Raw genomic sequence first — 13580 nt, forward strand, 5'->3', positions numbered from 1 at the left:
ATGTTTTCTGCTTCTTCTCGCTCAATTGTTCGACACATCGCCCTTGGCCGAGGCTCATGCGGAGCTGCTCTATGCAGCCGCCCCACAGTGCGGAGTCGGCTTCATTCAACGAAGCATCCCAAAGGCTTCGTGCCGCCGACTGATGAGGATTTGATAGAGCTGCGCGAGCGAGTGCAGGAATTTACACGTCAGTCATTAATTGATCGCAACAGTCTCCCTGTGTTCTGCTCTAACTGGGTCGAAAATTTGCAGGGCGAGAAATATCTGAAGAGGTCGCTGCACAAACAGATCGGCAGAATGAGTTCCCGGCGGATATGTGGCAGAAGCTCGGAGAAGCTGGGTATGTTGGATGATAGAGTTGAAGATAGCCATGCTAATGTCTTGCTAGTTTTCTTGGTGTGACGGCTGACGAGGAGTATGGTGGATTGGCTATGGGTTATCAGGCACATTGTACCGTTCTGGAGGAAATCAGCAGAGCCTCAGGTGGGAAGACATCAGTATTCAATTATAACCTGCTAACTACTTCCAGGAAGCATCGGTCTATCCTATGCTGCCCACTCGCAATTATGTGTGAATCAACTGTCATTGAATGCCTCTCCCGAACAAAAAGCAAAGTATCTCCCTGGATTGATATCTGGCGAAAAGATCGGCGCCCTCGCCATGTCAGAGCATTCTGCAGGATCAGACGTCGTTAGCATGAAAACAACTGCTAGCGCTGTTGACGGCGGCTGGCTGCTCAACGGCACAAAGATGTGGATTACCAATGTTCGTAATTACACCAACAAACTTTGTGAAGCTGCATGGCAGCTGACTGACACGCTATGCAGGGTCCCGACGCAGACTTTATTGTGGTCTACGCAAAAACAGAGCCTGAGAAAGCATCCAAGGGAATCTCTGCATTTATCGTCGAGAAGAATTTCAAGGGCTTCTCTTGCGCGCGCAAACTCGATAAGCTCGGCATGCGTGGATCAAATACTGGTGAACTGGTATTTGAAGATGTTTTCGTTCCTAAGGAGAATCTCCTTGGGGAAATCAACCGCGGAGTCAAGGTACTCATGGAGGGATTGGATTTGGAACGTCTTGTATTGAGTGCAGGACCACTTGGGTATGTCTTCAACCTTGGGATCAAGAGCATACAACTGACAGTAAAAGCATCATGCAATCCGCCCTCGACCTTGTCCTTCCATACACCCATACCCGCAAACAATTCAACACCCCAATCGCTCACAACCAACTCATCCAAGGCAAACTCGCAGACATGTACACCAAACTCGCCGCCTCCCGCGCCTACACCTATCTCACCGCCAAACAGATTGATGAATCTGCTACTAGCTCCACCGTGATCCGTACCCAGGATTGTGCAGGCGCAATCCTGTATGCTGCTGAGCGTGCGACGGAATGCGCGCTGGATGCCATTCAGCTTATGGGTGGAAACGGTTATATCAATGAGATTGCCGCTGGGAGGTTACTCAGAGACGCCAAGTTGTATGAAATTGGCGCTGGAACCAGTGAGATTCGCAGGATGGTTATTGGGCGGGCGTTTAATAAGGAGTATGCATGATGGCTGTATATAGACTAGATTTTCTTTCACTTCAATTTCCCTGACACTGATGGATTCATATATAAATGAAACTGTATAATGAGATTGTCCAATGTATTTCGATGCCTGTTTGCATGAACTACGCGAATACTTCTGAACATTGATGCCCTTCCTACTCTCGATATGCTATTATCTATGCTTATGCATCATGAAAATCATTAAAACAAGAAATGAAATATTACGCATTCTTCTTCTTCCCGCGTTTTCCTTTTGTTGAACTCGGAGAGGCTGCACGGATCCGTTTTTGATCACGCTTGTTTTCTTCCGAAAGCTTGACAGAAGAATTTGACGACGTAGAGACTATTCGCCTTGAGCGTCGTTTTCTATCAGATTGGTCATTACTATCAACATCACCTGCGCTTTTTCTTTTTTGACCAGCGACCTTGCGGTCAGTGACTCCATCGTCAGTGGGACTTGGAATAAGGGTGTTGTTCTGCGACGTTCGAATCCTTTTCGCTGGTTTGGGATTTGTTATTTCCGTCACAGGAGAGGACTTGCCTTTCGTGCGTTTTGTAGTTGAAACTGGTGCTTTCGTTGCTGAAATTTTAGATAACGCGGGTACTTCGACTCTTAATACTCTACCATGGGCGGAAGGTTCATCTTTTTGCGTTTCTTGGTTCATATTTCCCACATCTTCCGGATTGGCAGCGCGATTGGATAGATCGTCCGGCTCTCCTTCTCTATTGTCAATAACCATCATTCCATCCCCAAAATCAGCGTGGAGTTGCTCCAAGCTGGTGTCGTCGGCATCGGCCAGTTCTTCTTCACTATCCTCGACGACCATTACCTTGCGGAGATTTGATTGTGGTTTTTCCAGCTCGTGTTTAACGGCCTGTCCCTTCCGTCGGTTGATTGACTTGTTCATGTCTTCAATTACCAATGGAGGCGGAGAATATGTGCCGCCATGTTCATCATCACCAATGACAGCTTGTGTTTCCCGGCCTTCCGGTGTAGATTCGCGGAGCAATACATGGTCAGGCTGCTGTATGTCCTCGGCGAAAGAGCTCTCCTCTGCGTAATCGCCGTTTTGAAACCAGTCCTTTCGATAAAGCTTCGTTTTGAAAATTTCTCTCCAATCGCTTAGTAAGGCAACCTTCTCCCCTTTCCCGGGCTCATATAGTGTGACCTCCTCCCCCGTGGCAGATGACTTCCAAAGAACGCCTCTGAAGGAATCGCTATCTGTTGCAGAATCGACTATGGTAGGACCTAAGGATAGATTCGGGATATCTTCCAGAGCGGAAAGTTTTCTTTTCTTCTTGCGCGGACCATCAAGGTCGGCTCGAGTCTTTTTTATTATCGTTGGGTCGTCATCGTAATAGTCGTCTGAGTAATACTCCCAATCACTGAATGTATCGACGACTTCAAGGGATGGGTCTTCGACCATGATGGGGGAGTGTACGGCAGTCTCTGCTAGATCATCCTAATACAAAAAAATGATCGTTAGATTGAAAAATACTTGAGAGCCGAAATTAGGTTGAAGGCTTACTCCGATGCCCATGCAGTCTTCCTCATACCAGTACCAATCATCATCGTCCTCGTAATATTCGTCGTCAGACATTGCGAAAGGAAGTTCTTGGATGCACTTTGATTCGTAGTTAAATGATGGAATCGCCGAAAAAATGCTGAGATGCAGTGAAAAGATGCGAGTCGATCACTGGAGTTGATATCGTCTATGAAGTCATTAAAGTTTGTTCCAGGATTTGGGGGGGCAATTAGGGTTGGCACGCACCCAGTGTCGATGTGCTGCCGAAGCAGATTAGATGCAAGGAATGCTCGATATATCAATTGATGTCGGGGGCTGTCGCCTTGGAAAAGAACTGAGTCGGCGCTAGATGCGGTGATGGTGGTAGTGAGACTGCATTCTTTGTGCAGGATGCAGCCGTGATAATTTAGTGTTCGGATCGTGGATGCCGAAAGTCTCAGGCAGGAACTTAGTATTACACCAACAATAAGAGATTGAATTCGCAGCACACCAACGCAAAGAGATGACAGATACTAGAAATAAGGATGATCTGGTCAAAATATATCAGCGACATAAACCTATAATAAATTAGAAAAGGAGTGTATTCCGCAGAGTATATATTACTTCAGAATAGCACTCTAGAGGATTGATAACATAAAATAGTTAAAAATACATAGTTGAAATATTCTTCGCGGGGAATTTTGTAAGGAGATCTCAGTAGCAATCTACTTATTGGATTTGACTCTATATTTATTAAGTCTTAATAAGTCATATTGCTCACGCTCATTCTTATAGATTACTAAAGGATCTCACGCTATGATTTTAGTCTTTAGGGTTTCCTAACGTATTTCAAGGAATACAATTTGCAGGCCTTGCATCTTCAAGTAATAAGAAATATTTTTGTTCTAATTATGATAATGCCTCACTAGTGATATCTAAAGCAATACCAAGTGTTATAGTATATTAGACATCGTTTTTTTAACGTGACTCTCTAGTTATTGTATTGTTTAATATTGATCAATTGATGCATTTAATGCTTTTCAATAGTAGGATTTAAACAACTGATTATATTAGCTTATTCCATGATGTTTTAGCATTACTCTGATTGACCTATACCAAACTTCCCGGTTGCGGCCCGAGCAAGCGGTTGTGATACCGGGTCGGTCTGCGGCGATGTCGCGAGTTCTACCATGTTATCTGCTTTGATCGGGGTTACTATCGCATATCCGGGCTCGAGGAGGTAGAGGGTCCTCTGATCAAATATATGATAGGCCTTGGACTGGAGCTGTTGGGCGATTATTTTTCCGATTTCACATACGTCAGGCCGAGGTGATACTTGCCTTCGTCGAAGAGCCATGCTTCATTGTGAGTACTTCGGAATAATCGGCGTTTTATCGATTTCCCACATCAGCGGCGCATTGAAATCCAGAGGTGAAGCGTGTGCGGCGCCCCAGTGACCGACTACTCGTGCCCCGGCATCCGAGAGGATGATTTTGGCATCGATCAAGTTCAACTGTTGTCAAAGTTTGAAGTATAATCGACGACTCTGAGCCAAATCAACCACGTTCCCAGCTACTATTGAATCAGGCGTGTTGGTCAAATTGCCGATGTGCTGCCGTTATGCGAAAGCGGTCCGGAAACAGGTGGTATCTCTATGGGGTACCCCATGGGGAATGCATATACCTTTTTACTACATGTATCAGACATGCCCCCTGGTATTTTTTGCCAACAAATAGCTCCTCTAGTCCGACTTTCTCATCTTTCAACTACACTACGCCACAGCAGAAGCCATGTCGGTCGAAAAACCAGACGTCTCCCATGTTGAGGCTAGCATCTCCGGCAAGGGAGACGCGCCAGCAATCGGCGCCGCTGGACAGAAGAGAATGATTATGAAACTCGACATTGTTTTACTGACCTTGATGTCTCTAGCGTATCTGGTCGCCTATCTGGTACACCTCCGTTGATTAATATATTGACAAAAGCGTGTCTACTGATGAAGTGCGACCTAGGATCGAAACAATATCGGCAACGCCCGGCTGATGAACTTTGAAAAAGACCTCAAATTGTCCAGCCAGCAGTTTTATAATGCGACCATGGTATATTGTGAGTTTAGCTTTGCTTTAGTTGTTCTTGACCCAATAGTGCCGCCAATAGACTGATAAATAACCCTCTGGGTAGATGCTGGATATCTCACAGTTGTCTTTCCAGCGAATTTGTTGCTTCGCAAAGTCGGACCTAAATATCTGCTCGGCTCTGCTGTAATTCTCTTTGGTTTGTTTGTCTGTTGTATTTGTAGTGCCCGCGGATATGCAGATCTCGTCGGTCTCCGATATGGCATAGGCTGCGCAGAGGCAATGCTGCAGACCACACCGCTGTACATGGTGGCCTGGTACGGGAGAAACGAGCTTGGTAAGCGAGTTGGTATGTCTATTCCTCGTAGAAAAATATTTGTCTTCTAGAAAGAAAAAGACATGTTGAGGTCAATATAGGAATATTCTATTCAGTTGCAACCTTGTCCGGTGTCTTCTCCAGTTTCATTGCATACGGCATCCAGAAGGACCTTACAATTCCTGGAAAGAGGCCAGCGTGGCAGTGGCTTTTCCTGGTCGAGGGCGTTCTTGCTCTGGCAGTTGGACTCATAATGATTTTGCTTCTGCCATCGTTTCCGGACCGTGTCAAGAGCTCCTGGTTATTCAGCAAGCAGGAAATTGACTGGGCGATTAAACGGAACGCAGGTAAGTTATCGTTGAACTTTCCCGTTGGTTTCATCAATTGATGTTAGTGTGGATGATGACTGAAAAATTGAAGATCTTAACGAGACTGGCCCTGCATTCAGAGGCTTCCAAGTAAAACTCAGCCTCCTCGATCCCAACACGTATCTCATGGGTTTTGTCAACATAGCCAGCGCCACCATGCTGGCCTCAATCGGGGTTTTCATGCCGACCATTGTCAAGTCATTCGGGTTCAGTCCTGTGCGCGCGCAGCTATTCACCGCCATCCCGTACGCATGCGGATTTGTCTCGATGATTGGAATCGGTATTCTGTCCGACCGATATCAAAACAAGGGCTTTTTCATCTTGGGCTCTTTTACCTCGTGCGTTCTCGGGCTGGTCATTCTGTTAAGCACCACCACTATGCAGGCAGGTATGGCTGGAGTCTGCTTCCTCGTTCTAGGAGCCTATCCAGCGGTTATTTTGGTGATTGCGTGGATTCAAATCAGTTTCTGCGGCAGCACCAAGAGGGCCGTGTCGTGGGGGGTCGCCATGGTCTTCGGTCAGGGCTTTAGTCTCCTGGGCACTCAGATCTATACCACGCCGCCAAGGTTTGTCAAGGGACATGCGACCTTGCTTGGGTTGGTGGTGTGGGCCATGCTGTCCACCGTCGCATCCATGTGGATTATGGCTGCTCGGAATCGTGGCAAAGAACGTGCCTTACGAGAGTGTGCTGAACGGGGGGAGCAACATCCGGATAGTGGAAAGTCTCTGGAGGAGACCTGCGATAGCCATGTAAATTTCAGGTATACTTTGTGAAGACATCTAGGTGGGAGTCAGGGCCGTTGCAAATGTTGACAGCTTGTCACATGACTGGGGCGTCCATAATAAGAAACATAAATGTATTAAATATACTATGGGTATTAGACTCATGACTAATATGGTCATGTGACAAGTCCCCGCAAAGAGAAAGCTGGCCCCTCGGTTGGCGTCGGCGTTGACCAGCCCTAAGCTCCGCCATACAAATACAAATACAAAGACCATCTGCCGGCATTATCTCTTGTCCATTATTATTAATATTCAAGACGAGATCACTTCCTCCCTCAAAGCCAAATGGTTCTACCTGATCGATCATAGCCCCAAGTCGATAGCTTTTTGCCAGTGGCGAATCTGGCGATGGCCAAGTCCTGCCTTCTCCGCACTTCCTTTCTCCGCACTGAGGCCGTGTCTGCTCCCCAGTCACGGTGGTTGTCGACCCTCAGTATACACCGACAACAGACACTCATCCGGCTGCGAGCTTGCCCCAACACACGAAGGAAGCCGTCAGTGATTCAATTCACTCGTTCCGTTGCAACACACAATTTCCAGCACCATGCAAACGCCATCTCAGTGCTCCCGTCTGTCGTGGACACGGAGTCGGCTGACTTTAAAGAAAATGCTCGCCAGATGAACGAATTGGTGGAGCAGATGACTGAATTACACACAAAAATTGCTCAGGGTGGTCCACAAAAAGCGCGTGAAAAGCATCTTGCGAGAGGAAAAATGCTCCCTCGAGATCGCGTAACGTCTCTGGTTGACCCTGGCACATCGTTTCTAGAATTATCTGCCCTCGCAGGCCATGAGGTTTATCCTGGAGAGGACGTCCCCGGCGGAGGCATTATTACTGGCATTGGGACCGTCGAGGGGGTTACGTGTATGATCGTGGCGAACGACAGTACTGTCAAGGGAGGAACATACTACCCGATCACTGTCAAGAAACACCTGCGGGCACAAGCAATTGCACAGGAAAACAAGCTGCCATGTATCTATCTCGTTGACTCTGGCGGTGCAAACCTGCCGCATCAGGCAGATGTTTTCCCTGACCGCGACCACTTTGGCCGCATCTTCTTCAACCAAGCACGCATGAGCTCGTTAGGAATACCGCAGATTTCAGTAGTCATGGGACCTTGCACCGCCGGAGGAGCCTACGTTCCTGCTATGAGCGACGAGACTATCATTGTCGAAAACCAAGGAACCATCTTTCTTGCAGGGCCTCCTCTAGTTAAGGCTGCAACTGGTGAAGTTGTCTCAGCCGAAGATCTCGGAGGTGGTCACCTACACAGCACAATTTCCGGCGTCACTGATTATCTCGCCGTTGACGATACACACGCTCTCATACTCGCACGGCGTTCAATTAGCAATCTCAACTACCCCAAAAACACCATTCCCTTGACCGGCCTATCAAACGAAACCGACTTCAAAGAACCTCTCTACGATCCCGTCGAACTCGGCGGGATTGTGGGCACAAACCTCCGGCGCCAAATCCCCGTGCACGAGGTGATTGCACGGATCGTCGACGGCAGCGAGTTCTCCGAATTCAAGCGTGACTACGGCAGCACTCTCGTCACTGGCTTCGGACGCATCTACGGGACCCAAGTCGGTATTGTTGCTAACAATGGTATCCTCTTCTCCGAATCTTCACTGAAGGGAGCCCACTTCATCGAACTGTGCGCCCAGCGCAAGATCCCACTTGTCTTCCTACAGAATATATCGGGATTTATGGTTGGTGCCGACGCAGAAAAGGGCGGTATCGCGAAGAATGGAGCAAAACTTGTAACTGCGGTAGCATGTGCCGATGTGCCCAAGTTCACCGTGGTGTTTGGATCAAGCGCTGGTGCAGGAAACTACGGAATGTGGTGAGTTTCATTTTATGCTGCATGGCATATATAAACATTCCCGGAAATCTATATCTAACGTTCTACAGTGGTCGTGCATACTCTCCTCGTTTCCTATTCATGTGGCCCAACGCTAAAATCGGCGTGATGGGATCCGAGCAGCTGTCGGCTGTCATGGAAGCTGTTGGGCGCACCGCCGATCCGGAGCTCAAAGCACGCATCGACCGAGAGTCTCAAGCGACCTTCTCTTCGGCGCGGTTATGGGATGACGGCGTGATTCCTCCTGCACATACGAGAAAGGTTCTTGGACTAGGATTAGCAGCTGCATTGGGTGGGCGTGTGGATGATAAGGATACGAAGTTTGGCGTTTTCCGGATGTAGAATTTTGTTCCCTTTCTGGTACTAAATAGGCTTGGATATATTTTGGTATCTATGGTGAGAACACAATGGATTGATATTACTTTAACATTTGAAAGCGTTGTTTAGTCCTGTTGTTCTCGGTTTGCAAGTCTAAATACTGGCATAAAATAAGAAAATAAAGAGGAGAAGAAACTCTCAGTAACAGATTTATCAAGAATACACATTTAGCTCAATGTACAATGGGTCAGATACGAAGAAAACATAAACAAGAATAAGAAAATCCAAGTTAACCTGTTCCTAACGATCTGACTTGCAGTGAAAGAATAAAGGAGGCAAGAAAAAGAGAGAATATGTATAATTGAAAGAATATATATAAAAAGCTGTAGATCAATGTTTTTCGCATTCAACTCCTTTTGTTTTTTGCGTTTCAGAACAAAGCCGATGGCAGAAGTCGACAATGATAAAGTGTTTGTTTCAAGTATCCCCTTTTCTTCTATAGTTCTCTGAATGTGTAGTCAGCACAGAATAAAGGAACGTGTGTATATGTTGCGAGGTCAAGGGTCGTGAGAATCGTGAGATAGATGTGTTCGTAGAGGATGATAGGTCTTCGTAATCGAGCGTATGGACCGATACAGTAGTCGGTGTAAATGCCATAGAGGTAGAAGAAAAAAAAATGACGAGTATGGGAAGTAATGAAGTAACCCCATTCTATACATGATAAATATAAGGAAATGTCTTGGTTCATATAATGACGCACTGCCCGCGCCGTCTATGGGATCTGCGCTCTCGTTTGCGGGTTTCGCGTACAGGCGTTTCCCGTTTGCGAGCTTGTAGCTCGTGTGATCGATGTTGGGACGCCTGTAAATCTTTACGGATAATCTGTCGGCAGAGATCGACAAAGACTTCGTTGACGTTGGCTCGTCGCCGTGCTGAAGTCTCGTAATAGGGCGCATTTCCCCAGCTTTGGGAGAGGGAAAAGGCACGCGCTCGCGAGACAGCGCGGTCTTCTTCCAGGTCAGATTTGTTACCGACAATGACAATTGGAACCTTTTCGTCATCTTTGATGCGGATGATTTGTTCACGGATTTCGGATAACTCATTTAATGAAGACATGCTGGTGATGGAGAAAACGAGAAGGAATCCTTGTCCTTGTTTCATGTAGAGCTCTCTAAAGCATAGGTCAGTGGTTTGGTCCCTTGATGGATGAAGGGCTATGCAGAAGGAATCACCTCATTGCAGCTACAGTAACAGTTAGTTTGTAATCTTGGGGTATAGACTAGACGTCACCGGTTGAACTCACTGAATTGTTCTGTTCCCGCCGTATCAAGTCTATCGGGAGCAAATCAGCATTGTGGTTTTGGTACGTTTCTGTTCATCCTATACGTACATTTCTAGAATACATTGTCGGCCCTGGATATTTGATGATTAGCTATATTCTTAACAGTATGTAATCCATAGCCACTCACATCCACCTCGATTTGCTTCCGATAGGAATCTTCAATGGTCGGGTCATAACTTTCGATCCAAACATTTTGTACAAATTGGGCTGAATCCAGTTAATATCATCGGTTATAGAATGACTCGCGCCGCGGAGATAAGTGGAAGCGTACCTGTCAGACAGCTTTTCCCAACACCTCCTATTTACTGTTAGATATCCACATCGTCTCAATCGCACGGAAGAAACATCATACCAGCACCTAAAACAACAATATGGTATTCCCTTCTGTGTTCAGGTCAGCTCGGTTATTGTTTAGGTCAGAACAGCACTAACCGAGGCTGCATTTGAATTTGCGAATGCCTAGGTCGCGTGGTATGAATGTAAACAGACGGGGTCGTTGTGGAGAAACCGAAGGGTTGGTTATAGTATACAAATATTATCCGATGAGAAGAGTAGTAATGTATATGACCAAACGACAGGGTTCTGAATCCTTCAACCGCGATACGTCAAATCGATTGCCCAACAACACGAAGTAGCCAGAGGCCGTGACCCTTCAATTGAAAGCAATTGGTCCCGAGACAGTCAGACGACAATGGATAGTTTATATATGCCTATTCAACTGTGCACCGAAGCTTGGCCAAAGCCACCAGCCGCCGTATAGTAGAGAAAGTAAAGTCGGCACGCGGCACGGAAATAATTGCAGCACTATCGGGCGGTCGGAAAGTCCAATTGAGCGTGAAATGAGATGACGTCTCTTTTGCGAGGATGGGAAATGCACAGCCGACAATCAATTGGTGTGGGCGGTGAGAGTTAGGAATTAATAGCAGAAGGACAGGACAGGATAGGCGAGGTGACGTCGATCGGGAGCAATTGGGGGTGCAAGTGCAAGGGAGCTCTGAGAAGGAACCGACAGCTGAAAGGACAACAGAAGGATCGGACAGTCGTAGCACTGGAGTTGGTCGGGCGATCGATCTGGGCGTGATTGATAGTGGGTGACGAGTGATGCGGTGGTGTTTCTTTTTTTGTCCCTGGTAAACAAAAAAAAGCAGCAGTGAGGGCGGCGGTGAGCGTGCTAAGGTTCTTCGGCGCGAGAGAGGGGGGGGGGTTCAAGGATTGTGCGTCCGGCACGCGGTTAAAAATTATCCAAACTTTAAAGACTTAGCACTTCCTGTGAAGTTAAAGCCAAGTAATGTAACAATTGACGATGGTTTGTGCTAAATAGCTCAAATCCAGTGGTGAAGGCGGGTTGCTGCAGAGGATGTACGCAGAAGACTCAGCAGCCAGGGACAGATCGAAGCGTATATTTATTATTCACCAGACTAATTACCTCCTCTCCACGTCAATCCAAGTCTGACTAGACGGTTCCCAAGTCACCAACTGCCTGCAGACTGGGCATTTATTCACTGCTGTTGGCGGACAGCGTCGGGCCAGAAAAAACCCAATTGGCCAATTGACGTATTATTCTGTTCTTCTGGAGGCTTAAGAAGCGCGCGCCGAAAATACAAGGGACCTTGTTGTGGACACGTTGATGTTAACTATGGCCACGGCAGCTAGGCTACTTTAGGCTAGAGGTACTGCTGCGGATTCAGGAACCAGCAGGCCGGGTGCTTGGCGCTGGACTAAATGACCATAGCGGCCGTGCCCGTAGCGAGCACCCGCGTGCCCTCAAAGTGTGTTAAATTAATATTCACTCCTACGCGGTCCAGACCTGAGCCTAGCAGACGGGCTAAGTGGAGGACAAGCAAAGCCTTCAGAGTTTTTTTGAGCTGGATCAATGTGCCTTTGTCCAGTTTCCTCGAGACTGGCCGCGGGCTAACACAAAGTTAGCACGCAGCCACGGAACAGACTGGAGAGAAGGGCCCAACAGCGCAGCGATCTGCAAGGAACCAAGGTCAATGTTCTTTTCTTTTTCTTTTCTCTCGCTTCTTGTGACGGCTGACATTGCGTCGATTGCATAATCATTATCAACTTCATGTCTCATGCACGATATTGTCATCGCAGTGGCTGGATATGCATTTTTACGTCCCGGAGCCAATCAGCAATGTCCAAGACTGACGGAGAGCTTTGGCGCCACGTTGTGATAGGGCCACTTCAGAGGCTAGGCTGGAAGGGGCAGGTTTCTTCTACATTTAGTTGATTAATTTTCAGGCAATATTATTTTTCCCCCTACATCTGCAGACCGGACCTGCACGACGAATCACGTTTAGCAGGTAATTAAATTGTCCAATTATGAGAAAACCCGAAGCTGCAGAACCCAGGAAGCGCACAATCGGGCAAAACACACAGGATAAATTCGAAAAGTCAATTATCGTGCCATCATCATTTGATGATGACGAATGTGGTAGCAGACTGGCGTACTGTAGTATATACTATCAGTTGATATAGTCCAGTGCAACCCCACCGATGTTATCAGAAGGCTGATGATACCAGAATTAGTGCAGTCGGGACAGCTATCTACAATAATAACTTGTCATTTAATAGGTCTTTGGCGCATTTCTGAAGCTCAAGCCTCAGATTATCCGAAATGCTATTCCACAAGGGCCGGGATGACCCGCATTGGCGCCTACATCGATCAATTCAACCATATTGGGCTTCCAACTCGCTTCTGTCACAAGTCGACCTCAGTATGACCCTTTTTGTCGAAGTCTGGTCCGGTTTCTCTTCGTTCTGCATTGACTCTTGCGGGATTTATCTTGTAGTGATTATACTTTACAACAAACATCCTCATGCCTCTTTCGAACCCCAATCTCCTTCCAGACGCACTGACAACGCAACAGGGTCGGCGTAACTTCCGAGTTCCGATTTGTACCTGCAACATGCCTGCTATAGAGAATATTTATAGCCAGTTGCTTTAAGAATGGCAGGTGTTGACATGGCCCCAGCCAGAAAGAAGCCTTGTCAGTCTTTCGACGTGGAAGATTTTGAGCCAACATCGAAATGAATCCGACAACGCGGGCAAATGACGGGCAAATGAGAAACAATTTCATAATGGAAAGTGTAAATCCGAAGTAATATTGAACAACGATCGGGGCACATGCGTCACACATACCCTACGGTCAAAAAATGCGGAGTAGGGCATCTCCATATAGTCTCCGAGGCGGTCCAATTCGGAGCAGATAATTAACACACTGACATTTTTAACGTTGATACATGTAAGCTAGCAATAATTAACAGGAGTGAATAATGAAGGGGGTTTTTGTTGCAATATCAATTGATTACGTGGCCATATAAAACGAGTTCACGGCTGCAAAACCCCTGATTAATATTATTTCTCCGTCAAGGTTTCTCGACCCACTAAAAGGGAAAATAAAGCGTTAAAAAACTGCTCGTAGCTTGGAAGGCCACTACCACCAAA

General features: G+C 46.9%; 6 protein-coding genes across 6 annotated transcripts; 3 read left to right on the top strand and 3 right to left on the bottom strand.

Moving 5' to 3' along the window:
• BGW36DRAFT_355900 (putative isovaleryl-CoA dehydrogenase IvdA) lies at positions 1–1561 on the top strand (the record flags this gene model as incomplete). The annotated part of the gene is made up of 6 exons (XM_046213697.1): positions 1–187; positions 253–340; positions 389–483; positions 530–765; positions 828–1105; positions 1147–1561. The coding sequence occupies 6 exons, from the start codon at positions 1–3 to the stop codon at positions 1559–1561; spliced, it is 1299 nt and encodes a 432-aa protein (XP_046075120.1).
• Positions 1562–1778: 217 nt separating this feature from the next.
• Positions 1779–3158, bottom strand: BGW36DRAFT_355901 (uncharacterized protein; the record flags this gene model as incomplete). Its single annotated transcript, XM_046213698.1, has 2 exons — positions 1779–3020; positions 3087–3158. 2 exons carry the CDS (start codon positions 3156–3158, stop codon positions 1779–1781), a joined length of 1314 nt encoding a protein of 437 aa, XP_046075121.1.
• Positions 3159–4945: 1787 nt separating this feature from the next.
• BGW36DRAFT_394568 (retrograde regulation protein 2) lies at positions 4946–6592 on the top strand (the record flags this gene model as incomplete). The annotated part of the gene is made up of 5 exons (XM_046217927.1): positions 4946–5011; positions 5072–5165; positions 5241–5483; positions 5552–5797; positions 5901–6592. 5 exons carry the CDS (start codon positions 4946–4948, stop codon positions 6590–6592), a joined length of 1341 nt encoding a protein of 446 aa, XP_046075122.1.
• A 201-nt stretch (positions 6593–6793) lies between these two features.
• BGW36DRAFT_371467 (beta subunit of putative 3-methylcrotonyl-CoA carboxylase) lies at positions 6794–8538 on the top strand. The gene has a single exon (XM_046215374.1). The coding sequence runs from the start codon at positions 6950–6952 to the stop codon at positions 8450–8452; it is 1503 nt and encodes a 500-aa protein (XP_046075123.1). The 5' UTR covers positions 6794–6949; the 3' UTR covers positions 8453–8538.
• Positions 8539–9528: 990 nt separating this feature from the next.
• BGW36DRAFT_424052 (putative ras small monomeric GTPase) lies at positions 9529–10569 on the bottom strand (the record flags this gene model as incomplete). The annotated part of the gene is made up of 8 exons (XM_046219915.1): positions 9529–9955; positions 10017–10026; positions 10088–10116; positions 10175–10197; positions 10254–10333; positions 10398–10424; positions 10479–10510; positions 10559–10569. The coding sequence occupies 8 exons, from the start codon at positions 10567–10569 to the stop codon at positions 9529–9531; spliced, it is 639 nt and encodes a 212-aa protein (XP_046075124.1).
• A 1833-nt stretch (positions 10570–12402) lies between these two features.
• Positions 12403–13479, bottom strand: BGW36DRAFT_371475 (uncharacterized protein). The gene has a single exon (XM_046215375.1). The coding sequence runs from the start codon at positions 13270–13272 to the stop codon at positions 12928–12930; it is 345 nt and encodes a 114-aa protein (XP_046075125.1). The 5' UTR covers positions 13273–13479; the 3' UTR covers positions 12403–12927.
• Positions 13480–13580: the final 101 nt, after the last annotated feature.

The sequence above is a fragment of the Talaromyces proteolyticus genome, assembly GCF_021365285.1.
Source record: "Talaromyces proteolyticus strain PMI_201 chromosome Unknown BGW36scaffold_3, whole genome shotgun sequence".
Taxonomy (NCBI): Eukaryota; Fungi; Ascomycota; class Eurotiomycetes; order Eurotiales; family Trichocomaceae; genus Talaromyces; species Talaromyces proteolyticus.